This window comes from Pseudophryne corroboree, chromosome 9 (genome assembly GCF_028390025.1).
Source record: "Pseudophryne corroboree isolate aPseCor3 chromosome 9, aPseCor3.hap2, whole genome shotgun sequence".
NCBI lineage: Eukaryota > Metazoa > Chordata > Amphibia > Anura > Myobatrachidae > Pseudophryne > Pseudophryne corroboree.
In genome coordinates, this window is record NC_086452.1 from 174,200,186 (window position 1) to 174,226,769 (window position 26,584).

At 45.4% G+C, this 26,584-nt stretch overlaps 1 protein-coding gene and 1 non-coding gene across 4 annotated transcripts in view; both read right to left on the reverse strand.

Annotated features, from left to right (window-relative positions):
• Nucleotides 1-281: 281 nt before the first annotated feature.
• LOC134961749 (5S ribosomal RNA) lies at nucleotides 282-400 on the reverse strand. The gene has a single exon (XR_010187959.1). It is a non-coding gene; the product is annotated as a 5S ribosomal RNA (ribosomal RNA).
• A 9,519-nt stretch (nucleotides 401-9,919) lies between these two features.
• The window catches only part of SH3GLB1 (SH3 domain containing GRB2 like, endophilin B1), a 168,715-nt gene continuing 152,050 nt past the window's right edge, over nucleotides 9,920-26,584 (reverse strand). For all 3 annotated transcript variants that reach the window (XM_063939959.1, XM_063939960.1, XM_063939961.1), the window contains 2 exons: nucleotides 12,669-12,891; nucleotides 9,920-11,234 (listed from right to left, as the gene is read on the reverse strand). In XM_063939959.1, coding sequence (XP_063796029.1) covers nucleotides 11,127-11,234; nucleotides 12,669-12,891 — 331 coding nt within the window. In that variant the 3' untranslated portion in view covers nucleotides 9,920-11,126. The remainder of the gene's footprint in view (nucleotides 11,235-12,668; nucleotides 12,892-26,584) is intronic.

The window sequence follows — 26,584 nt, forward strand, 5'->3', positions numbered from 1 at the left end:
ACCCCTGTTCAGATACCCGCTACTAGCGTACTGAGCCGCAGCGCTATTTGTCTGATGCCTTACACGCATTCCACAATTACAAATAGCATTAGTAACTAGTGACAACAAGGAATAATAAAGGGAAGGCAACACCCCGCCCTGTATTTAGTGTACCGCTAATTAAGGTGCACCAGATGTTTCTCTGAGGTTCCGCTGGCTTTTCAAAATGGTGACCAGCCTGTGAGAAAAATGGGGGAAAATGTTATGTGCAAGATGTTGTTATTAGAAAACATTGCGGAAGTAGCCTACAGCACCTGGTATTCCCAGGCGGTCTCCCATCCAAGTACTAACCGGGCCTGACCCTGCTTAGTTTCCGAGATCAGACGAGATCGGGCGTGTTCAGGGTGGTGTGGCCGTAGGCTTTTATCCCCTATATCTGGTATTTTATGGATTTATCTATATACATACCTACACGCACTTAAATATATATATCTATATATATACATGCACAAACATAACTATATATGTATATATACACACACACCGTAGGTAAATAAATACTGCACAGTAGATCCTTTTAATTATTATTGAGCTGAGTCCCAGCTACTGTAATAGAGCAGGTTCCCTGATTTGCAAGTAGGAAAATGCTGGGTAGAGGAGTCTACTGCAGGAGGAATGTATCTATATTTCAGCAGCCTGAAGTATCGAAAAGTTACAAATCCCAGAGCTGTTGCCTAGCGACGGGGAGACCTGGGAGCCCGCTGAGTAAAGCGGGTTAACTGTTAATATACCTGGGACTTTATTTGTATTTGTCTCTGAGTATGCAAGATTAGCCCACTGGGCTATAGGAGACACTGCAAATATGAAGCCATGTCTGTGCAGGGAGGAAATGGCCGCCAGAGTGAAACTCCTCTGGGCTATGCGATAAAATCTATATAGTGGATAACTGGATTAGTGCTGAGCCACTCTGACTATATCACATTCTCCTCAGCACCATGTGCATTAAACTCACATAAATGCCTATTACACTATAACAGTGGCCGGGGAGCGGAGAATGCTGAGCCCGCTGTACAGAGCAGGAGTTAGCTCCGCCCCCCGGCTATGGCGCCTTATTGCAAAACTAAGCGGGAAGCGAGCTGTACCCTCCGCTGGGCCTGTTGCGCTGAACAGAGCGCGAGTCGCCGCCTGGGAGCAGGGAGCGCTGAGCTCGCTCTACAGAGCGGGACTTAGCTCCGCCCCCTCCGTACAAGGCGCCAAATTTAAACATTGCTTTGCGCTCGAGCGGGATCCCTGTGCCGGCTCTGTGAGTCGCGCTGAGTGGGGATCTGTGCGGGGGGTGCGGGGAGCTGGGGGAGCAGAGGGTTATCAGAATGACACACACACGTTTTTCAGTCAGGGTTGTATAAACACATACTCAGCCTCCCCCAATCATCCTGTCTGTTTCTCCATGAGGAGGACAGGTAAGGATACAATAAAGTACATTACAGCCCCAGAGAGCCCTTCTGGAGTGGGTTGTACAACAATAAACAGTGCATTGCTCTAAAAACATACATAGCCACCACAAATAAAGTATACTTCACTCACCACTGTGTTCTTGGTGGATCGGCCCCGACACACGCCGCACGCAGCGGCGTCCAGCCGGAATCTTCTGTGGTGGGGTGGTCCCGACACAAGCCGCACGCAGCGGTGTCCGACCATTTTTGATACTCACCGCTGCCATGCTGCCGGAATCTTCTGCTGGATGGAGTGGCCGCGACACGCGCCGCACGCAGCGGTGTCCGCCAACTCAGGAGAGCTCAGTGTCTCCCTCAGCCGGGGCCCATCCCTAGCCGCACGCAGCTGCGATGGGACCCCGCCGGCAGCTCCCGCGGTGCAGACTGGCAGTGGCAGAGCTGCCAGTCTGTGAGTGTGTGTAAGAAAAATAAAATAATAAAGAAAAAAGAAGAAAATTCTTCAGCTAAACCCAAGTGAACCAGCTACCTCGGGCACTTAACTAAGACTGGCTTGGAGGGGAGATAGTAGGGGAGGAGCTAGCCACAGTGTGAGAATTTTTAAAGTGCCAGCTACCAATACCACCTACTATCTCCCCATTGTAACTACACTCCAGTGGCCCCTAGTGGATGAAGGAGAAATGGCGCTGAACACTGTTGTGAAGGCTAAGCCCCGCCCCCTATTCGGCGCGCTTCAGCCTCATTATAATAAAGAATAACATACAGGCAGGGGACCGTATATAGTGTCTAGGCACTATATACCTTCCCAAAACACTTACATAATGCTGTCCAGGGCGCCGCCCCCCCCCCTCCCCTGCACCCAAGTGACCGCTGGCATGTTCGGGATTTGGTGCGCAGCGCTACCGCTGCTGTTCGGCGGGGGTATCGTACCGGGTGTCCGGGCCCCGAGAATGCCTGTGTAAAATACAGAACCTCCGTAACATGCTGCTCAGGGCGCTCCCCCCGAGCGCCCTGCAAGAGACGTTGGTGATGTGTGTGGGAGCATGGAGCGCTACCGCTGCTGTTACCTCCGTTACTGAAGTCTTCTTTTCTTCCAATACTCACCCGGCTTCTTTCTTCTGTGAGGGGGTTGACGGCGTGGCTCCGGGAACAAGCAGCTAGGCGAACCAAGTGATCGAACCCTCTGGAGCTAATGGTGTCCAGCAGCCTAAGAAGCAGAGCCCTTGAACTAAGAAGTAGGTCTGACTTCTCTCCCCTCACTTCCACGATGCAGGGAGCCTGTAGCCAGCAGGTCTGCCTGAAAATAAAAAACCTAACAAAGTCTTTTAGAGAAACTCTGTAGAGCTCCCCTAGTGTGTGTCCAGTCACCTCTGGGCACAAAGTCTAACTGAAGTCTGTAGGAGGGGCATAGAGGGAGGAGCCAGTTCACACCCATTCAAAGTCTTATAGTGTTCCCATGTCTCCTGCAGATCCTGTCTATACCCCATGGTCCTTTTGGAACCCCAGCATCCTCTAGGACGTAGGAGAAATTTAATTTATTTTTATAGTCTCACGTTTTTTGAGCAAGTTTTCTAAAAAGCGTTTTACACACACCTTAGAAAGAGTCAGTTCAACAACTCTCCGCCTGGTCGCGACAATGCTTACCCACGTGTACAGTACTCTTTTGGTGGCGTTTGCGTAGGATTTACTAGCAAGTCCAGCTGACGTTACCAGGCTGTGGCCGAAGCACGGGCAGAAGGTAAGGCGTCAGTTCCATTTAGTGGGGGAGTCGCAAGACACAGATGCACTGTTTTCGGGAGCAGACTACCGAACAGTCGCTGATGCGGCTGCCACCTCAGGTGCACCAGTGATAGGCACCAGGGACCATAGGCTCCAGGGCTTAGTGTGAGACCGGGATCCCTGGGGTTGATGTCATAAGTGGGGAGTAAGACGCTCCTTTGGGCGCCCCTCCTCCCGGTTCATGACCAGTTTCCTCCGAGTTTCCCGCCATGAACTGAGTTCCCACTTCCGTCTGAGACGTTGTGTTCAGCAGGCGTTTGTGTACACTATTTCCGTCTGGATCTACTCAGCGTTCACTAATGTATTGACCGATTCTGTAAGCGGGGTAAAGTCTCCCTGTATCCCACTCTCCTGAGCCGGGTGATACAGCACTAAGTCTCTACCGACCATTGGGTGTGAGTAAGTGCCTGATGCATACGAGTCTGTAAACTATTGCTGCCGTTTCTTTTGCTGTGCGACTGAATACGGTAAATATCCTATATAAGGTAATGCAGTATTAGGTTTCTCCTACATACTTGAAATATATCTTTAGTTGAATATGTGCGCATATTGTTTATTATACTAATGTATAACTTGTGACTGATTGGTAGTGTGATTGCTGACTTTACTATTCCTGTCAATTTCTGTGTATATACTGATCCTCAATGTTGGTGCAAAGCAGGGAGGGATCAGATTGTATGTCACTTTAGCAAGCTATAAAGTGATTTCAGCCACAAATTGTGTAGTTAACACCATACAGGTGTGATTTGTTTAACATGTCTAAGAGAGGCAAGGGTGAGGAGGATACACTCTCCACAGCAGTACCAACACTGATTTTGTGTTTGTCCTGCAAAGCTAGGTTAACCTCTCAGGATCTGGTTCAAAATGGATTATGTGCAAATTGTTTTAGCTTTCACCAAAGCCTCCTAAATAATCCGAGGCAGGCACAGGTTCAAGTTGAACCCCCATGGGATTCTTTTGCACAGACATTATCCAATATAGCTGAGCTGATAGTGCAAGCTCCTATACCAGGAATAGGTTACCGTCTACACATGTTTCAGATGGGGACACTTCAGAAGATGAGGATTCCTCACATTCTGGTTCTGCATACAGAGAGGAGGATGAAGGTCCCAGCTCAGTGGAGCTAATTAGTGCTATGAAAGCCATTCTATCCTTAGAGGAGGAGGCAGAGCCTTTGCTAAAATCCAAGGCTCCAGTGTTTAAACATCCCAAAAAAGTCAGAACTGAATTTCCGGGATCAGAACAGCTGACAGATTACGCAAGAGGCTTGGGTCACACCCAGTAAGAAGTTTAGAATTCCAAAGAAATGGAATTCCCATTATCCTCTTCCAACTGGGGACCGTTTAAAAAGGGAGGTGGTGCCCAAAGTAGATACGCATGTCATTCGATTGGTGCAAAAATCTACATTGCCTCTGCCTTCAACAACATTAAATGATATTACGGATAGAAAAACAGATGGTTTAAAAAAAAAAAAAAAAAAAACACACCAGCCATAGCTTCAGCCTGTATGGCAAAAGCAGTGGCGGCCTGGGCTGATGCATTGGAGCATGATCTCTCATTGGTATCTAGAGAGCAAAGATCCCATATTGCACATTAATCCCATATTAAACAGGCAGCTATTTTTATGGAAGCAGCAGCCTTGGATAAGGGTACTATTGCCTCTCAAGCATCAGCCTTCACAGTAGCAGCTCGCAGAGCTGTCTGGCTACGTACATGGAAGGCTGACTCAGAATCCAAGAAGGCTCTAGAATATTTGTTTTTTACTGGAGATATTTTTTGGTAAAAAATTAAACAGTATTTTGGAGTCAGAGGCAGACTCCAAGAAAGTGACGTTTCCTTCAGCCCACAAAGCCAAACCTAAGTTTCCAGCTTTTCGGCCCTTCAAACCCAGGGAAAAGCAAAAGGAAAGGGTTATGGCAAACAGTCCCAATCTGATAAGTCTTGTAAGACTAAAAAGCATTTGGCTACCAGAGGGCCTGCTTCCAAGCCAGAAGATAAACTATTAGCCTGATGGTGTGGGCCTCCACCTGGGGGACCCAGGGTGGGAGGCAGACTTCTTCATTTTGCACAGTTCTGGCAGCAGTCCACCACAGATGCCGGGGTTTAAGAAGCGGTATCTCACAGTTATGCGTTTGCCTTCAAGAAACACCCTCCACAAAAGTTCTTTTGTACCAGCCAGTCTTCAGTAGAAATGAAGGCCAGGGCCTTACAAGAAGCAGTTCAGAAGTTGCTTCAATCAGGAGTGATAATTCCAGTTGCTCCTGCGCAACAGGGACAAGGTTTCTATTCCAACCTGTTTCTAGTTCAGAAGCCGAATGTGTCGTTCCAGCCCATACTCAATCTCAAGGTGTTGAACAAGTACATTTGGGTGCCTCACCTTCATATGGAGACTTTACGTTCCATTATTTTGCCCATGGAGCAGGAGGATTTTATGGTATCCCTGGATATCCAGGATGCTTACCTGCATGTTCCTATAGCACAGTCCCATCAGTGCTATCTCAGGTTTGCGATCCTCCAGCAACACTTTCAGTTTCAGGCCCTACCATTTGGACTGGCCACAGCTCCAAGAGTGTTCACCAAAATTATTGTGGTAATGGCGGCTTATCTCAGTCGACAGGGGATAAGAATTTTTCCATACCTCGACGACCTATTAATCCTAGCGCAGTCTCAGGAATTGCTTCAGTGTAATCTGCAACAGACAATAGCTTGTTGGCAGAAACATGGTTGGCTCATAAAATGGGCAAAGTCATCCCTGGTTCCGTCACAACGTATGACGCATTTGGGGGCTGTATTGGATTCCGGACTTCAGAAAGTGTTTTTACCTCTGAACAAAATATCCACAATACAGTCGAGGATTCAGGAGCTGCTACACAGTCAAAGGGTATCCATTCACGCAGCTATGCGTGTGATGGTATCAATGGTGTCGACATTCGACATGGTGGAGTATGCTCAATTCCACTTGAGGCCTCTTCAACATCTGATCCTTTCCAAATGGAATGGGTTACATCAGACAATAAAAACTCAGACTATGGTCCTTCCTCTGGACGTACGGAGGTCATTAGCTCGGTGGCTACAGACATCCCATCTGGACAAGTGGAGACCCTTTTGGATCTCAGATTGGGAGGTTCTGACAACAGATGCCAGTGTTCAGGTTTGAGGAGCAGTGTCAGGAAAAAAAGGTGCTTCCAGGAGCAGTGGACCAAGGAAGAAAGTTGCCTGCCAATAAATATATTGGAACTTCAGTGCAACGGCAGTAACGTACCTCAATCATCATCAGGGAGGAACTCGCATCCAAAAGGCAATGAAGGAGGTAAGCCGCATGTTAAAATGGGCAGATCATCATCCAGCCTTGTCCGCAGTGTTCATTCCGGGAGTCCTAAACCAGGAAGTGGATTTTCTACCAGACTCTGGTAGACAAGTGGGGGTTGCCGGAGATAGATCTCATGGCTTCTCGTCAAAACAACAAGGTTCCCGCATACGGGTCAAGGACAAAGGATCGCAAAACGACCTTCGTGAATGCCCTGTCAGTAAGATAGGACTTTCGTCTGGCCTATGTGTTTCCACCGATTGCCCTGTTGCCCAGGGTGATTCGAAAAGTAAAACAGGGAATGGGTGCCATGATACTAATAGCTCCGGTTTGGCCCAGAAGACATTGGTTCACAGATCTGCAGAGGCTGTCAGTGGATACTCCGTTTCTACTCCCTCAACGTTCAGATCCGCTGTCTCAGGGTTTTATTTTTAAAAGCACCTGGATTGGCAGTCTTTGACGGCGTGGCTCTTGAGACTTCCATCCTGAAAGCAAAAGGATTTTCACAACAGGTAATTCAAACAATGCTTGGAACAAGGAAACCATCCTCAGCTCGCATTTATTACTGAATATGGCATGCTTAATAGTGCAGTGCCAGGAAATTTGACCCTAGGTCTTTCTGAGTTTCCAGAGTCCTAGCATTCCTTCAGGCAGTAATGGATACAGGTGGCTACCTTCAGAGTTCAGGCGTCAGCATTGACTATGGTTTCAAAAGAAAATTGCTAACTTACAGGATGTTTGCACTTTTTTCCAAGGAATGCTTCATATCCAACCTCCGTTTGTTCCTCGTACTGCTCCTTGAAATTTAGGTATAGTCCTAAAGGCGCTACAAGTTGCCCCATTTGAACCACTGACGCAAGTGGATCTTAAATGGATGACAGCTAAAGCCCTCTTAACTAGCTATTGCCTTAGCTAGAAGAGTGTCAGAGATTTAGTGGCATTGTTATGTCGCAATTTTCTGATATTTTATCCAGATAGAGTGGTTTTCAGAACCAAATCTGGTTATCTTCCTAAGGTGGTGTCTAAATTCCACCTTAATGAAGAAATTGTAGTACCATCTTTTCAAGGGCCAGATCTTCCTGTGGGAGATGCATCCTTGGACGTAGTCTGTGCTTTACGGATCTACGTGGATCGTACCAGTGCCAGCAGAAAGACAAAACTCTCTTGGTTCTCTATGGATTTCACAAGAGAGGATGGCCTGCAGACAAGCAGACACTGGCTAGGTGGTTTTGGATGACTATTTCAGAAGCATATTTTCGAGCTGATCTCCCTATTCCAGCTAATGTCTCTGCTCACTCTACCCGCAAGGTAGGTCCTTCATGGGCAGCACAAGGTAGTGCTTCAGCTGAACAGATGTGTAAGGCAGCCACATGGTCTTCCATTAACACATTCATTGGACATTATGCCTTTGATACCTTTGTCTCTCAGGATGCTGCATCCGGGCGAAGGATTCTCCTGTCCAATCAGGAGCGTCCCCTCTACTAAAATTGCTTTGGGGCATCTCAATGTATATCCTGTGGATACTACTGTGGACCCTGCAGGAGAAATACGTAGTTAGTCCACAGTATCCACAGGGATCCCACCCTGATACACCTGATTTGGGGATCCTTACACCTACTAACTTCTTCCTTCTTGTACGGAAGTGTGTGCATGTATGTTATTTTAGCCTGATTAGGGCGCTCTATGATGCTCCTGCCTTGAGCTTTGGTAAACAACTGAATTGCCTGAACCAGGAGGTGGGGATATAGGGGACTGGCCCATTGCGTTCTGGAAGGCCGAAACCTTTTGATCGCTGGTACTAATCCGCTGATGCTACCTCATATCCCAATGTATATCCTGTGGACTTACAGTGGGGCAAAAAAGTATTTGGACAGCCAATTTTCTGCAAGAAAATACAAATAAATTGTTTAAAAATCATACAATGTGATTTCCTAGTTGTTTTTTTTTTCCAGATTCTGTCTCTCACAGTTGAAGTGTACCTATATGATGGAAATTACAGACCTCTCTAATCTTTTTAAGTGGGTCAACTTGCACAATCGGTGGCTGTCCAAATACTTTTTTGCCCCACTGTAGGAGAAAGTCATCGACGGTAAGTCTACCATAACTACATATTTTTAACACTGGTCACTGGTTTTTCTCACATATATCAAATTAAGATGTTTCCAGTAACCATGAAGCACAGGCATGTATAAAAAAAAAAAAAAGAAAAAAAAAAAGGGAGGTTTCACTTCAAACTCGCACGGTGAATTTAATTTGCAATCCAATTCCAAACTCGCATTGCTTTTTCAGAGAAAACTCGCATTCTTTGTGCGCAACCCCCTGAGCAGGCTAAATGGTAGGGGAAAAAAAATATTTTAAATGTAAAAATCTTGGTACACAGTGCATAACCTCAGATACAGCATTCCCAATAAATAATCACACTCTTGGAGGGGTTTACATTTTCAGGTGAATTTCTCTAAAAAGCACAATAATGGGTTAAATGACATAGGACAGGTACATGGAGGAGGTGTTGTATTGATGGGAGAGGGGTTTTTGAACTTGTAGAAAGAGGCATGTGTATTCCAACTTTTTAAAAACAAAACACACTTAAAAATACTCAATTTGATTTAAAAACACTTTATATAATTTTTCAATTATTAACACCAAGTGAAAATAATCAACTATTTGGCACCTTATAAAATATTCAAGTGCTTTCCTCATGGTCACTAAGTTTTCTGATATCTCAATTGACAATTTTTGGGGGTCCATGACGGTTTCCTTAGGTCGCTTTTTGTAGAAAAGTCATGTAACCTCGCTATTGGTACCACAAATTGGCATTTCTAATTGGAGCTCACATTTTTCGGGTACACCCATTTGTGCAATGTATGAGTTTCAGGATTAGTACCCAATTGGATTGACCCCTCAGTGTTTTAAATATGTAAGAGGTAACACAATGGTTGGCTAAGCACATACACGTCTGCCTGGTACGGTAAGCACAATACTGCTAATTTTCCTGTACTTCTCAATTGGTTGCCAGGAAAAACAAGCAGTGTTGCTGGTCACAATGTGTCATTCTGGTTGCAGTCATAGGATTTGATAAAACCAGGATACGTTGCTGGCCAGTGATCACAAGTGACCAAAGTGAGGTCAACATCCAAGAGAGACTGTGTCAAGTCCAAGGTCCCCTACAACCATTGGATCTGTGCAGTGTTGACGCACTCAAGTGCCGCTGGGTTGCTGATATAATGAATGTGTCTCTGCAATTTGTAAGTGTTGAGATCGGTTGAAATGAATTGTGTAAGATCAAGGGAAATATTTTCCAAGTAAGCCATTACTCATTACTTACACAATGAGTTGTTTCATTAATAAAAACAAATCATCAGAATGAATCCTCTTCAGATCACAGATGAAAAGGAACAAAAACTGGGAAGACAACAAAGTTTTGTTTTATTTTACAGTCCAATTTATACAAGATCCAACTGTGCTTCAATTTATTTATTTTTATGCTTATTTTAAATTGTTCTCAACCTCTACATTTAGTCTAAGAAATATTAAATATATTTATAAAACAATACAAAATAAAGTGTTTGATGGTGGCGTGCCAGGAGCGCTCTTCCTTCCCCACATACATTCACTATATAAAAATAACATTCTTAGGTTAATTATAAGGCTTTCTATGTCAGATTCATATAGTTATACTGAAGGCTGATAAGGAATGGACAAGAGAAAACCAAACATACAAAAAAAAAACAACCCAAAACCCAGGAATCAGGACTAGGGCCCATGTGTATGAATAAGGGGAATTTCCATTTTGAGGTGGAGGGTAACAGTTCCCCTTTGCTCATACACATTAGAACCTTCCCTAATTCCACAGGAATCAGTGCCTGCAGTCATCCATGGTCTAGAGCTGCTGTAACATAAAAGGCTGCATTTGATAGTACAGTTAATCACAACCTTACAGTCGTGACCACTTTTCATTAGCGGGTCCAAATGAGTGAAATAGTTGACTAATTAAAGGCTGCAATCTTTTTAAAATAAGGGAATTAGGGATTACGGTGTGTGGCTATGGCAGCTGGAACTAGTTAATGTCATTGGCACGTGGTCCAAGGCAAAAAAAACCCCAACAATGTCCATATTAGTACCAAGGATACGGATAAGCCACCGTTTCACCGTTAATAGGGAAATTTGTTTAACAGAACACTCAAGGTACTGAATGCTAGCAAGAGAATGTCACATTATTAACAAAATTACATATGTAAAAATAAATGTTAAATGGTAAACTGTATGGCACAAAAACCACATTTATTTTACAGATGGGGAGGAATACTAAAAAACAAAACACCAACAACAGAGTACAAAGTGGTGTCACTTCCAATTCATGGCAGAAATTGACAAAAATCAATCGAGATCTCTGCAAACAGTTCACCGTCAGTGATATGTGATCAAGGAGTGTTTTTCTTTCATGCAAGAGAGTTGGCAGTACAGTCAGGGCAGTTTTATATGGCTGAAATTCACTTAAGACAATTATACATGGAAGACCTCACATCTACTGTATATCAAGTTATTTGCATATAAATATTTTTTTGTTTGCTGTAATTCGGCACTTTAGGAGGAAAAGAAACAAAATAAAGTCAATTAAGTAGCTCTAGGTAGGTAATTGGAACTTTGCCTTTCTGGTTGCCCCTTTCTCCCATCAGCCAATCAGAATCCATTCCAGGCATGCTGTACACTGTTATGACCTACAAATAGAAAAAAATACAGATTTTTCATCAATTTTAAGAATCACACTCGCAACCTAAAACTGTTGATGGCGTTCCAGTTAAATTTCTGTTTCAGATAGATGTGGTTCAGAGAGTCTATGACCTAGCAGGTGTCTCCAATAGGCTTCACGTCCTATGCTCACCTGCCCTCTAAAGTAACGAGTGCCTTACTCATTTGCATTAGGGAAGCTGAGGAATCAGCAGCCATGTTTGTTGTTAAATTTGTTTTTTTTGTGCCAAAGTATAAAGCAAAGCAGAGAGGGGCAACTGGGTAAAGAACGTCTCTAGGCTGTACCAATATCTGCTCCACTGGAGTCTACCTATCTATTTCCATAGTTGACTGATGATTATGTATGCAAAATATTCTATTGCAAAACACTGCTTTCGAGATCCAAAAACAATGGCTCACTGACACTTGTGGGGTCTCAAAAACTTCTGTGAGAACAACTAAACTTTTAACTAGATACATTTGCTAAACTATTAATTCTCAAGAAAATGCTTTGTTATGAACATTCTAGAAAATGCAGCTATGCAACACCTGGAACATTATCGCTGATGTGAATAGTGATTTGGTACATGGAAACAAAGTGCTCACAAAGTAGATTCCTGCTACCAGGACAGTATGATATCCCGCCAGTCAGGAGACCGAGGCCAGACAGCAGGGATACCGGCGGCGAGTGCAGCTAGCTCGCCACGCTTCAGGCTCGGTGGCGACCAAACAAGGTTATATCCACCCTCGGGTGGTGATGTGGAACACCCTTCAAGTGGGGATTCCAACAGCCAGTATTTCACCGGTAGTCGGGAGTCCAGCGTCGGTATACTGACAGCCAGGATCCCGACAGCTGGTAAATTGGGTACCATGTGTAGGTCTTGGGCACAGTAAGTACACTGCATTTACATTAATCATAGTACATATGTGTCCTCATATACTGCTGCTGAAGTTGCAGTAAATAGCCCCCTCTCGATGCTCCCAGTCCTGGGCGGCTGACCCACCAGGCGCCTTCCTTGCTCAAAATGTCATCTTATTTGCATAAATAAAACAATTAGGAGCAACAAACTTTGCTAGATTACACTGATCATCAATTTCATATGTGACATTTGTACCTCTGTGTGCGACAGAGTCTCAGCCTGTACACAAAGTGCTATAACGCCATGGTTTTTTCTCATGCCAAGTTGTGTTGTGCTTCATCTGAGACTTTGCATTTAAAACTAGTTCCTGTGCAGTTAAAGTCGCAGCCCAGCGCCTCTAATTCACTGCGACACAAATAAAATGCAAAATTTAAAGAAAACTACTGCATGCCTCTCTCCTCTCGGGGCATCTCCAGCTGTACGCCGTATAGACTCTAGGCGTATGAAGACACAGATCTATATCACATCAATTTGTTTATCTCAACTCCTCATAGAAATAATTACCTCGTCTGCAAGAAGCGATAGCTCACTGCTGTTTGCGGCATCATAATCGTACAGGACTCTGGCCTTTCTGTTGCCACTTGCTGCCTTCAGCTCATTAAAGCCTGATGTAACAGAGTTGCTTGAAGTAGGTAATGAAGCCGAGGCAGAGATTGACGGGAGAGGAGCATTTTGCATAGGTGTTAAGGACGACTGATTATTGTTGGATGCAAAAGTCGATGGAAAGCTAACAAGAAACACAAAAAAAAGCCAATAAAAAAGTTGTGCCTTCAATAGCACTATTATGCAATGTAAGGAATATAAAGAGTGTTCTTTTGCTGGGCCAAGTGCCTCGATGTACAGTAATGCCATTTTGGATGACAAAGAAATCATTTTAAAAACACACTGACCCTTTCCAATGTGTATAAACATATGTCCTTGACTTGGATGCATTTTTCCTATGGTCTGTGAAATGTCAGGCGAGCATTATTGAAACAATTAAAGTGCTAAGTACAGTTCATTATAGTTCATCGGAATGTAATACACAGTGATGCATTGGGATCATGCAAACTACAGCATTCCCTAAGAGGGCCTGGATGAAAGATGCAGAACAGATGAAACAATCCTATCACACACGATCTGTAGTGGTTACATGTTAGGGGCTGAAGTGCTGTGTGCCTCGTGCTACGCACTAAATGGTCACCAAAGTAAATGCATATTTTGTGCGGCTTGTATGCACCAAAGTGAGAACAATGATCTCTTAATACCGACATAATAAACAGAGCAGGAGAGAGCATCATTGTTAACACACACTACATATTATACATCCAGCAACAAAACTATATTAATTAGCATATTTTGTTAAACTTCTGTATTCAGATATTTGAACAACGTGTTTGAAACATTCTTTACAAACAGGTTTACTAAAACACACATATTACAGGTAGTATGATAAAATGGTGAACAAGTAACATTAAATAATAAAGTACCATCTTTGGACGGATAGGTTCCTGATTTCAGTTTGCTGCTGTATTTGCTGCCAACGTCATGTCCCATAATTAGTCTGATGCATGATTTCTTGGCAATTAAACTCCAGATTTTCATCAAGCTAGGTACATACCATACGATACATTGGAAGATGTTGCAATCCGCAACGGATCACAATCAACCATCGTATAGTATACTATGTACCCTCAAATCCACCCAATTCATCATTTGAGAAATTGGGTTGTCACATTGTCCCATTGGATGCTCTGTACATCTAATGGGACGATAACACGTACAACGCAGTAATGGTATATTGTGCAGTCATACCGCGGATCATGTAGTGTGTACGGCAATGCAATATATCATTACAAAGCATAGTCGCGTCTCACTGTCGTTTAGATGTGTTCCCAGTTTTATGTTCAATTTACTGCAATGTTGATATACCTCTCAGATCAGCTCTGACCCCTGCTGGCTGGTGATCAGTGTGGCTCATTTCTTTACTGCATTTTGCAATAGTCTGAACATTAAATGATGGAATTATAGTTTGGATGTTTATCTGTCATCACAATTTTCCTTCTTTGGTAAAGTTATTTGCCAGCTGCCTTGCATACAAACATTTTGGTTTTCATATTGATCACTATTAATAAGTAAATGCTACAGACCTAGTGCAAATAAACTTGTTAATAAATTCAGTTCACTTAACGCTATATAAACAAAATTAGGATTAAAATACAGGTTGAGTATCCCTTATCCAAAATGCTTGGGACCAGAGGTATTTTGGATATGGGATTTTTCCGTATTTTGGAATAATTGCATACCATAATGAGATATCATGGTGATGGGACCTAAATCTAAGCACAGAATACATTTATGTATCATATATACCTTATACACACAGCCTGAAGGTAATTTTAGCCAATATTTTTTATAACTTTGTGCATTAAACAAAGTGTGCCTACATTCACACAATTCATTTATGTTTCATATACACCTTATACACACAGCCTGAAGGTCATTTAATACAATATTTGTAATAACTTTGTGTATTAAACAAAGTTTGTGTACATTGAGCCATCAAAAAACAAAGGTTTCACTATCTCACTCAAAAAAGTCAGTATTTCGGAATATTCCGTATTTCGGAATATTTGGATATGGGATACTCAACCTGTATTATGAATGAAACCTGATTATAATGACTTCTTCCCCAATAATGATTATGGACACTGTAGACTGAGCAATACTGTATGCTGGTGTTATTACAGCAGTGACATTTCCATGCTCTCATGCTACAATATAATAATTATTTGACTTGTGGATAAAACACATTGATTCGGGAGGCATTCAAGGTGCAGGCTGCTGGGATTCCAGCGGTAAGAATACAGACAGCGGAATCCCGAAACCTGGTCAAATACCACTTGGGGATCCCGACAGCTGGGATATCATACTGAATTCATCGATTCAATTAGCCACAAGGGGGGTTAGCTGGTGCTGCAATGGCGTGGAAATGCCGGCATAGTACCTCAGCTCACCCCTCTCATGGCACCATCTTGCAGATTTTTGTTGGGACTGCAAACAAAAACCAGCAAGTCTGAAGCTATCGTAAGTGTGGCACAAAGAACCCTCGGACTGCGGGGCAAGTCTATTTGAATAGACCCCACAATGTATTATACATACATCTATAGCAGTAGTGGCACCAATCTGGGACACTTCAAGGACAGCATGCTCAGTTCTCCAGCCTTCCGTATGTCTGCACATTAAGTTCCCCCTTCCCCATGTAATTTATCCAAAATGCCCCCACAGACAACAAAACCTGTACCATAAAACTCCAAACAGACTCTACAATGCCACTTCCGCCCACATGACCCCACTCACTTAAGCAGGGCATACACCATACAATTATCTGGCAGATAAACTGCCAGATCTGACTGGTTGAAATGAAAATCTGGCAATGGATGAGAGCAAATGACAATCGACCACTTGTTCCCAAAACAGTGGAAAAATGGACAAAAACTATTGTTCATACAAATTGGTTAAATACGTGATTTCACCAATTTGTCTGAATGACAGTTTTTGTTAATTTACAGTTTTGACGAATTTAGGATTAAAATTGGTTTTAATCCCTGTGACTAATCTAGTAGATTAACAGATACCACTGTCAAATTCTGCGTCACCCACTTTTATTAGAAGGGGTGTCTGTTTCCATTAGATTTTCAGACACCGGGATTACATACAATATGAACGTTAAGTACTACAGACATTATCAAGGCCAGATCTAGACTTTGTGGCGCCCCGGGCGTAAAATGGGGGCGTGACCAGCTATGCCCCCTGTAGAGTTGTGCCCCCTAGTTGCGCCGTACCCCCAGTACTGTGCCCCCTACTTGCACCACTTAAAAAGAAAAAAAAAAGAAAAGAAAAAATAAGATTTTACTTACCGGTAAATCTATTTCTCGTAGTCCGTAGTGGATGCTGGGGACTCCGTAAGGACCATGGGGAATAGACGGGCTCCGCAGGAGACATGGGCACTTTAAGAAAGAATTTAGATTCTGGTGTGCTCTGGCTCCTCCCTCTATGTCCCTCCTCCAGACCTCAGTTAGAGAAACTGTGCCCGGAAGAGCTGACAGTACAAGGAAAGGATTTTGGAAATCCAGGGCAAGACTCATACCAGCCACACCGTATAACTTGTGATAAACTTACCCAGTCAACAGTATGAACAACAACAGAGCATCAGTTCAACCCTGATGCAACAATAACATAGCCCTTATTGCAGCAATAACTATATACAAGTATTGCAGAAGAAGTCCGCACTTGGGACGGGCGCCCAGCATCCACTACGGACTACGAGAAATAGATTTACCGGTAAGTAAAATCTTATTTTCTCTAACGTCCTAGTGGATGCTGGGGACTCCGTAAGGACCATGGGGATTATACCAAAGCTCCCAAATGGGCGGGAGAGTGCGGATGACTCTGCAGCACCGATTGAGCAAACAATAGGTCCTCATCAGCCAGGGTATTAAACTTGTAGAACTTCGCAAAAGTGTTTGAACCTGACCAAGTAGCAACTCGGCATTACAACTAGTTGTAATGCCGAGACCCCTCAGGCAGCCGCCCAAGAAGAGCCCACCTTCCTAGTGGAATGGGCTTTTACTGATCTAGGCAGCGGCAATCCAGCCGCAGAATGAGCCTGCTGAATCGTGTTACAGATCCAGCGAGTAATAGTTTGCTTTGAAGCAGGAGCACCCAGCTTGTTGGATGCATACAGGATAAACAGCGACTCCATTTTCCTGACTCTAGCCGTTCTGGCTACATAAACCTTCAAAGCCCTGACCACATCCAGTAACTCGGAATCCTCCAAGTCACGAGTAGCCACAGGCACCACAATAGGTTGGTTCATATGAAAAGATGACGCCACTTTTGGCAGAAATTGTGGACGGGTCCGCAATTCTGCTCTATCTATATGGAAAACCAGATAGGGGCTTTTATGTGACAAAGCCGCTAAATCTGACACACGCCTAGCCGAAGCCAAGGCTAATAGCATGACCACCTTCCACGTGAGATATTTTAACTCCACCTTTTTAAGTGGTTCAAACCAGTGTGATTTCAGTAAACTTAACACCACGTTAAGATCCCAAGGTGATCCTGGAGGCACAAAAGGAGGCTAAATATGCAGCACTCCCTTTACAAACGTCTGAACTTCTGGTAGAGAAGCCAACTCTTTTTGAAAGAAAATGGATAGGGCCGAAATCTGGACCTTAATGGAGCCCAATTTTAGGCCCAAATTCACTCCTGACTGTAGGAAGTGAAGGAAACGGCCCAGATGGAATTCCTCTGTAGGAGCATTCCTGGCCTCACACCAAGAAACATATTTTCGCCATATATGGTGATAATGTTTAGCTGTCACGTCCTTCCTAGCCTTTATCAGCGTAGGAATGACCTCGTCCGGAATGCCCTTTTCTGCTAGGATCCGGCGTTCAACCGCCATGCCGTCAAACGCAGCCGCGATAAGACTTGGAACAGACAGGGCCCCTGTTGCAACAGGTCCTGTCTTAGAGGAAGAGGCCACAGGTCCTCTGTGAGCATTTCTTGCAGATCTGGATACCAGGTCCTTCGTGGCCAATCTGGAACAATGAGGATTGTTCTCACTCCTCCTTTTCTTATTATCCTCAGCACCTTGGGAATGAGAGGAAGAGGAGGAAATACATAGACCGACTGGAACACCCACGGTGTCACCAGGGCGTCTACCGCTATTGCCTGAGGGTCTCTTGACCTGGCGCAATACCTCTGTAGTTTTTTGTTGAGGCGGGATGCCATCATGTCCACCTGTGGCAGTTCCCACCGATATGTGATCTGTGTGAAGACTTCCTGATGAAGTCCCCACTCTCCCGGGTGGAGGTCGTGTCTGCTGAGGAAGTCTGCTTCCCAGTTGTCCACTCCCGGGATGAACACTGCTGACAGAGCGCTTACGTGATTCTCCGCCCAGCGAAGAATTCTGGTGGCTTCTGCCATCGCCACTCTGCTCCTTGTGCCGCCTTGGCGGGTTCACCTGAGCCACTGCGGTGATGTTGTCTGACTGAATCAGAACCAGTTGGTCGCGAAGCAAGTGCTCCACTTGACGTAGGACGTTGTATACGGCCCTTAGTTCCAGGATGTTGATGTGAAGGCAAGTCTCTTGACTTGACCACCGACCTTGGAAATTTCTTCCCTGTGTGACTGCTCCCCACCTAGCGTCCGTGGTCACCAGGACCCAGTCCTGAATTCCGAATCTGCGTCCCTCTAGAAGGTGAGAACTCTGCAGCCACCACAGGAGTGACACCCTGGCCCTGGGGTACAGGGTGATTAACCGATGCATCTGAAGATGTGATCCGGACCACTTGTCCAGTAAGTCCCATTGGAAGGTCCTCGCATGGAACCGGCCGAAGGGAATGGCCTCGTATGATGCCACCATCCTTCCCGGGACTTGAGTGCAGTGATGCACTGACACCTGTTTTGGTTTTAATAGATTCCTGACCAGTGTCATGAGCTCCCTCTATCGGGAGATAAACCCTGTTCTGGTCTGTGTCCAGAATCATGCCTAGGAAAGGCAGATGAGCCGTAGGAACCAACTGCGACTTTGGAATATATAGAATCCAGCCGTGTTGCCGTTACACTTCCAGAGAAAGTGATACGCTGTTCAGCAACTGCTCTCTTGATCTCGCTTTTATGAGGAGATCGTCCAAGTACGGGATAATTGTGACACCTTGCTTCCGCAGGAGCACCATCATTTCCGCCATTACCTTGGTGAAGATTCTCGGGGCCGTGGAGAGACCAAACGGCAACGTCTGAAATTGGTAATGACAATCCTGTACCGCAAATCTGAGGTACGCCTGATGAGGTGGATAAATGGGGACACGAAGGTATGCATCCTTTATGTCCAGAGACACCATAAAATCTCCCCCTTTCAGGCTTGCGATGACCGCTCTTAGCGATTCCATCTTGAACTTGAACCTTTTCAGGTATATGTTCAGGGTTTGACCGAACCGTCCGGTTTCGGGACTACAACATGGTCGAATAATAACCCCCTCCTTGTTGAAGGAGGGGAACCTTGACCACCACCTGTTGAAGATACAATTTGTGAATTGCAGTTAACACTATTTCCCTCTCATGGGGGGAAGCCGGCAGGGCCGTCGGTGAGGGGGCATCTCCTCAAAGTCCAGCGTGTATCCCTGAGACACAATATCTATTGCCCAGGGATCCAACAGGGAGTGAACCCACTAGTGGCTGAACTTACGAAGACGTGCCCCCACCGGGCCTAGCTCCGCCTGTGGAGCCCCAGCGACATGCAGTGGATTTTGTAGAGGCCGGGGAGGACTTCTGTTCCTGGGAACTAGCTGTGTTGTGCAGCTTCTTTCCTCTGCCCCTGCCTCTGGCAAGAAAGGACGCACCTCGGACTTTCTTGTTTCTTTGTGTTCGAAAGGCTGCATTTGATAATATAGCGCTTTCCTAGTCTGTGCAGGAATATAAGGAAAAATATCAGAATTACCAGCTATAGCTGTGGAGACCAGGTCCGAGATCCCTTCTCCACACAATCCTCAGCCTTCCATATGCCTCTCAAGTCGGCATCACCTGTCCATTGCATATTCTACAGGACACGTCAAGCAGAAATCGACATAGCGTTGACTCTTGAACCCAGTAGACCAGAGGTTCTCAAACTCGGTCCTCGGGGGCACACACAGTACATATTTTGCAGGTCTCCTCACAGAATCGCAAGTGAAATAATTAGCTCCACCTGTGGACCTTTTAAAATGTGTCAGTGAGTAATTAATACACCTGTGCACCTGCAAAACATGCACTGTGTGGGCCCCCGAGGACCGAGTTTGAGAACCTCTGCAGTAGACTAATGTCTCTTTGGGCATGTTTTAATAAGAATTTACTTACCGATAATTCTATTTCTCATAGTCCGTAGTGGATGCTGGGAACTCCGTAAGGACCATGGGGAATAGCGGCTCCGCAGGAGACTGGGCACAAAAAGTAAAAGCTTTAGACTAGCTGGTGTGCACTGGCTCCTCCCCCTATGACCCTCCTCCAAGCCTCAGTTAAGATACTGTGCCCGGACGAGCGTACATAATAAGGAAGGATCTTGAATCCCGGGTAAGACTCATACCAGCCACACAAATCACACCGTACAACTTGTGATCTGAACCCAGTTAACAGTATGATAACCGTAGGAGCCTCTGAAAAGATGGCTTCCAACAATAAACAACCCGATTTGTTTGTAACTATATACAAGTATTGCAGACAATCCGCACTTGGGATGGGCGCCCAGCATCCACTACGGACTATGAGAAATAGAATTATCGGTAAGTAAATTCTTATTTTCTCTGACGTCCTAGTGGATTCTGGGAACTCCGTAAGGACCATGGGGATTATACCAAAGCTCCCAAACGGGCGGGAGAGTGCGGATGACTCTGCAGCACCGAATGAGAGAACTCCAGGTCCTCCTCAGCCAGGGTATCAAATTTGTAGAACTTAGCAAACGTGTTTGCCCCTGACCAAGTAGCTGCTCGGCAAAGTTGTAAAGCCGAGACCCCTCGGGCAGCCGCCCAAGATGAGCCCACCTTCCTTGTGGAATGGGCTTTTACAGATTTTGGCTGTGGCAGGCCTGCCACCGAATGTGCAAGTTGAATAGTACTACAAATCCAACGAGCAATCGTCTGCTTAGAAGCAGGAGCACCCAGCTTGTTGGGTGCATACAGTATAAACAGCGAGTCAGATTTTCTGACTCCAGCCGTCCTGGAAACATATATTTTCAGGGCCCTGACTACGTCCAGCAACTTGGAGTCCTCCAAGTCCCTAGTAGCCACAGGTACCACAATAGGTTGATTCATGTGAAACGCTGAAACCACCTTAGGGAGAAATTGAGGACGAGTCCTCAATTCCGCCCTATCCGAATGAAATATCAGGTAAGGGCTTTTATAGGATAAAGCCGCCAATTCTGATACGCGCCTGGCTGAAGCCAGGGCTAACAACATTACCACTTTCCAAGTGAGATATTTCAAATCCACTGTGGCAAGTGGTTTAAAACAATGTGATTTTAGGAACCCTAAAACTACATTGAGATCCCAAGGTGCCACTGGGGGCACAAAAGGAGGCTGTATATGCAGTACCCCTTTGACAAACGTCTGAACTTCAGGCAGTGAAGCCAGTTCTTTCTGGAAGAAGATCGACAGGGCCGAAATTTGAACCTTAATGGATCCTAATTTTAGGCCCATAGACAATCCTGCTTGCAGGAAATGTAGGAAACGACCCAGTTGAAATTCCTCCGTAGGGGCCTTCTTGGCCTCACACCACGCAACATATTTTCGCCAAATGCGATGATAATGTTTTGCAGTTACATCCTTCCTGGCCTTGATCAGGGTAGGGATGACTTCATCTGGAATGCCTTTTTCCTTCAGGATCCGGCGTTCAACCGCCATGCCGTCAAACGCAGCCGCTGTAAGTCTTGGAACAGACAAGGTCCCTGCTGGAGCAGGTCCTTCCTGAGAGGTAGAGGCCACGGGTCCTCCGTGAGCATCTCTTGCAGTTCCGGGTACCAAGTTCTTCTTGGCCAATCCGGAGCCACGAGTATCGTTCTTACTCCTCTCCTTCTTATGATTCTCAGTACTTTTGGTATGAGAGGAAGAGGAGGGAACACATATACCGACTGGAACACCCACGGAGTTACCAGAGCGTCCACCGCTATTGCCTGAGGGTCCCTTGACCTGGCGCAATATCTGTCCAGTTTCTTGTTGAGACGGGACGCCATCATGTCCACCTTTGGTTTTTCCCAACGGTTTACAATCACTTGGAAGACTTCTGGATGAAGTCCCCACTCCCCCGGGTGAAGGTCGTGTCTGCTGAGGAAGTCTGCTTCCCAGTTGTCCACCCCCGGAATGAACACTGCTGACAGTGCTATCACATGATTTTCCGCCCAGCGGAGAATCCTTGCAGCTTCTGCCATTGCCCTCCTGCTTCTTGTGCCGCCCTGTCTGTTTACGTGGGCGACAGCCGTGATGTTGTCCGACTGGATCAATACCGGTTGACCCTGAAGCAGAGGCCTTGCTTGACTTAGGGCATTGTAAATGGCCCTTAGCTCTAGGATATTTATGTGAAGAGACGTTTCCATGCTTGACCACAAGCCCTGGAAATTTCTTCCCTGTGTGACTGCTCCCCAGACTCTCAGGCTGGCATCCGTGGTTACCAGCATCCAATCCTGAATGCCGAATCTGCGGCCCTCGAGAAGATGAGCCTTCTGTAACCACCACAGGAGAGATACCCTTGTCCTTGGAGATAGGGTTATCCGCTGATGCATCTGAAGATGCGATCCGGACCATTTGTCCAGCAGATCCCACTGAAAAGTTCTTGCATGGAATCTTCCGAATGGAATCGCTTCGTAAGAAGACACCATTTTTCCCAGGACTCTCGTGCACTGATGCACTGACACTTGTCCTGGTTTTAGGAGGTTCCTGACTAACTCTGATAACTCCCTGGCCTTCTCCTCCGGGAGAAATACCTTTTTCTGGACTGTGTCCAGAATCATCCCTAGGAACAGTAGACGTGTTGTTGGAATCAGCTGTGATTTTGGGATATTTAGAATCCACCCGTGCTGACGTAGCACTACCTGAGATAGTGCTACTCCGACCTCTAACTGTTCCCTGGACCTTGCCCTTATCAGGAGATCGTCCAAGTAAGGGATAATTAATACGCCTTTTCTTCGAAGAAGAATCATCATTTCGGCCATTACCTTGGTAAAGACCCGTGGTGCCGTGGACAATCCAAACGGCAGCGTCTGAAACTGATAATGACAGTTTTGTATCACAAACCTGAGGTACCCTTGGTGAGAAGGGTAAATTGGGACATGGAGATAAGCATCCTTGATGTCTAGAGATACCATATAGTCCCCTTCTTCCAGGTTCGCTATCACTGCTCTGAGTGACTCCATCTTGAATTTGAACCTTTTTATGTAAGTGTTCAAAGATTTTAGATTTAAAATTGGTCTCACCGAGCCGTCCGGCTTCGGTACCACAAACAGCGTGGAATAATACCCCTGTCCCTGTTGTAGGAGGGGTACCTTGATTATCACCTGCTGGGAATACAGCTTGTGAATAGCTTCCAATACTGCCTCCCTGTCGGAGGGAGACGTTGGTAGAGCAGACTTCAGGAACCGGCGAGGGGGAGACGTCTCGAATTCCAATTTGTACCCCTGTGATACTACCTGCAGGATCCAGGGGTCCACTTGCGAGTGAGCCCACTGCGCGCTGAAATTCTTGAGACGGCCCCCCACCGTGCCCGAGTCTGCTTGCAGAGCCCCAGCGTCATGCTGAGGACTTGGCAGAAGCGGGGGAGGGCTTCTGCTCTTGGGAAGAGGCTGCATGGTGCAGTCCTTTTCCCCTTCCTCTGCCCCGAGGCAGGAATGAGCGGCCTTTTTCCCTCTTGCCCTTATAGGGACGAAAGGACTGGGTTTGAAAAGACGGTGTCTTTTTCTGCTGAGAGGTGACCTGGGGTAAAAAGGTGGATTTTCCAGCCGTTGCCGTGGCCACCAGGTCCGATAGACCGACCCCAAATAACTCCTCCCCTTTATACAGCAATACTTCCATATGCCGTTTGGAATCCGCATCACCTGACCACTGTCGCGTCCATAACGTTCTTCTGGCAGAAATGGACATCGCACTTACTCTAGATGCCAGGGTGCAAATATCCCTCTGTGCATCTCGCATATATAGTAATGCATCCTTTAAATGCTCTATAGTTAATAATATACTGTCCCTATCCAGGGTATCAATATTTTCAGTCAGGGAATCCGACCAAGCCACTCCAGCGCTGCACATCCAGGCTGAGGCGATCGCTGGTCGCAGTATAACACCGGTATGTGTGTATATACCTTTTAAGATATTTTCCAGCCTTCTATCAGCTGGTTCCTTTAGAGCGGCCGTATCAGGAGACGGTAACGCCACTTGTTTTGATAAGCGTGTGAGCGCCTTATCTACCCTAGGGGGTGTTTCCCAACGTGCCCTAACCTCTGGCGGGAAAGGGTATAGTGCCAATAATTTATTAGAAATCAGCAGTTTTTTATCGGGGGAAACCCACGCTTTATCACACACCTCATTTAATTCATCTGACTCAGGAAAAACCACTGGTAGTTTTTTCACACCCCACATAATACCCTTTTTTGTGGTACTTGTAGTGTCAGAAATGTTCAATGCCTCTTTCATTGCCGTGATCATGTAACGTGTGGCCCTACTGGACATTACGTTTGTCTCGTCACCGTCGACACTGGATTCAGTATCCGTGTCAGGGTCTGTGTCGACCATCTGAGGTAACGGGCGTTTTAGCGCCCCTGACGGTGTCTGAGACGCCTGAACAGGCACTAATTGATTTGTCGGCTGTCTCATGTCGTCAACAGTTTTTTGCAAAGTGCTGACATTGTCACGTAATTCTTTAATTACTACCATCCAGTCAGGTGTCGACTCCCTAGGGGGTGACATCACTAACACAGGCAATTGCTCTGCTTCCACATCATTTTCCTCCTCATACATGTCGACACAATCGTACCGACACCCAGCACACACACAGGGAATGCTCTGATAGAGGACAGGACCCCACTAGCCCTTTGGGGAGACAGAGGGAGAGTTTGCCAGCACACACCAGAGCGCTATATATATACAGGGATAACCTTATATAAGTGTTACTCCCTGTTATAGCTGCTGTATTTATATATTAGCTGCCAATAGTGCCCCCCTCTCTGTTTTACCCTGTTTCTGTAGTGCAGGACTGCATGGGAGAGTCAGGGAGCCGTCCTTCCAGCGGAGCTGTGAAAGAAAATGGCGCTTGTGTGCCGAGGAGAAAGGCTCCGCCCCCTTCACGGCGGCCTTTTCTCCCGCTTTTTTCAGGAAACTGGCAGGGGATAAATGCATCCATATAGCCCAGGAGCTATACGTGATGCATTTTTTTTAGCCATATAAGGTTTTTATATTGATTTTATTGCGTCTCAGGGCGCTCCCCCCCAGCGCCCTGCACCCTCAGTGACCGGAGTGTGAAGTGTGCTGAGAGCAATGGCGCACAGCTGCAGTGCTGTGCGCTACCTTATTTGAAGACAGGAACGTCTTCTGCCGCCGCTTTCTCCGGACCTCTTCGCTCTTCTGGCTCTGTAAGGGGGCCGGCGGCGCGGCTCCGGGACCCATCCAGGCTGAACCTGTGATCGTCCCTCTGGAGCTAATGTCCAGTAGCCAAGAAGCCCAATCCACTCTGCAGTCAGGTGAGTTCGCTTCTTCTCCCCTTAGTCCCACGATGCAGTGAGCCTGTTGCCAGCAGGACTCACTGAAAATAAAAAACCTATTTAAACTTTTACTTCTAAGCAGCTCAGGAGAGCCACCTAGCTTGCATCCTTCTCGTTCGGGCACAAAAATCTAACTGAGGCTTGGAGGAGGGTCATAGGGGGAGGAGCCAATGCACACCAGCTAGTCTAAAGCTTTTACTTTTTGTGCCCAGTCTCCTGCGGAGCCGCTATTCCCCATGGTCCTTACGGAGTTCCCAGCATCCACTAGGACGTCAGAGAAATATATATATATATATATATATCTCTTAAGACAGCATCTTTAATATATATATATCTCTATATACACACACATATATTATATATATAATAGGTTGAGTATCCAATATCCAAATATTCCGAAATACGGAATATTCCGAAATACGGACTTTTTTGAACGAGAGTGAGATAGTGAAACCTTTGTTTTTTGATGACTCAATGTACACAAACTTTGTTTAATACACAAAGTTATTAAACATATTGTATTACATGACCTTCAGGCTGTGTGTATAAGTTGTATATGAAACATAAATGAATTGTGTGAATGTAGACACACTTTGTTTAATGCACAAAGTTATAAAAAATATTGGCTAAAATTGCCTTCAGGCTATGTGTATAAGGTGTATATGTAACATAAATACATTCTGTGCTTAGATTTAGGTCCCATCACCATGATATCTCATCATGGTATGCAATTATTCCAAAATACGTCTGGTCCCAAGCATTTTGGATAAGGGATACGCAATATGTATGTATGTATGTATGTATGTATGTATGTATGTATGTATGTATGTATGTATGTATGTATATATATATATATATATATATATATATATATATATATATACATATATATATACACACACACACACACACACACACACATACTAGAGTCTCAATCTCTGCTGATAAGGTACCTGTCCACGCTGCTACAGCGCTATAAACCCATGCCGACACAATCGCCGGTCTGAGTAGTGTACCAGAATGTGCACGCTATCTGCAGGATCCCTGAGGATAGCTGTTAAGTCAGGGCTACCTTTTGGGCAAACGTGACGCCCTAGGGGAAGATTCCCATCGTATCCTGGCCCTAGTAGGGAAAGGATACTCCCTGAGTATTCTGTGTGGGAAA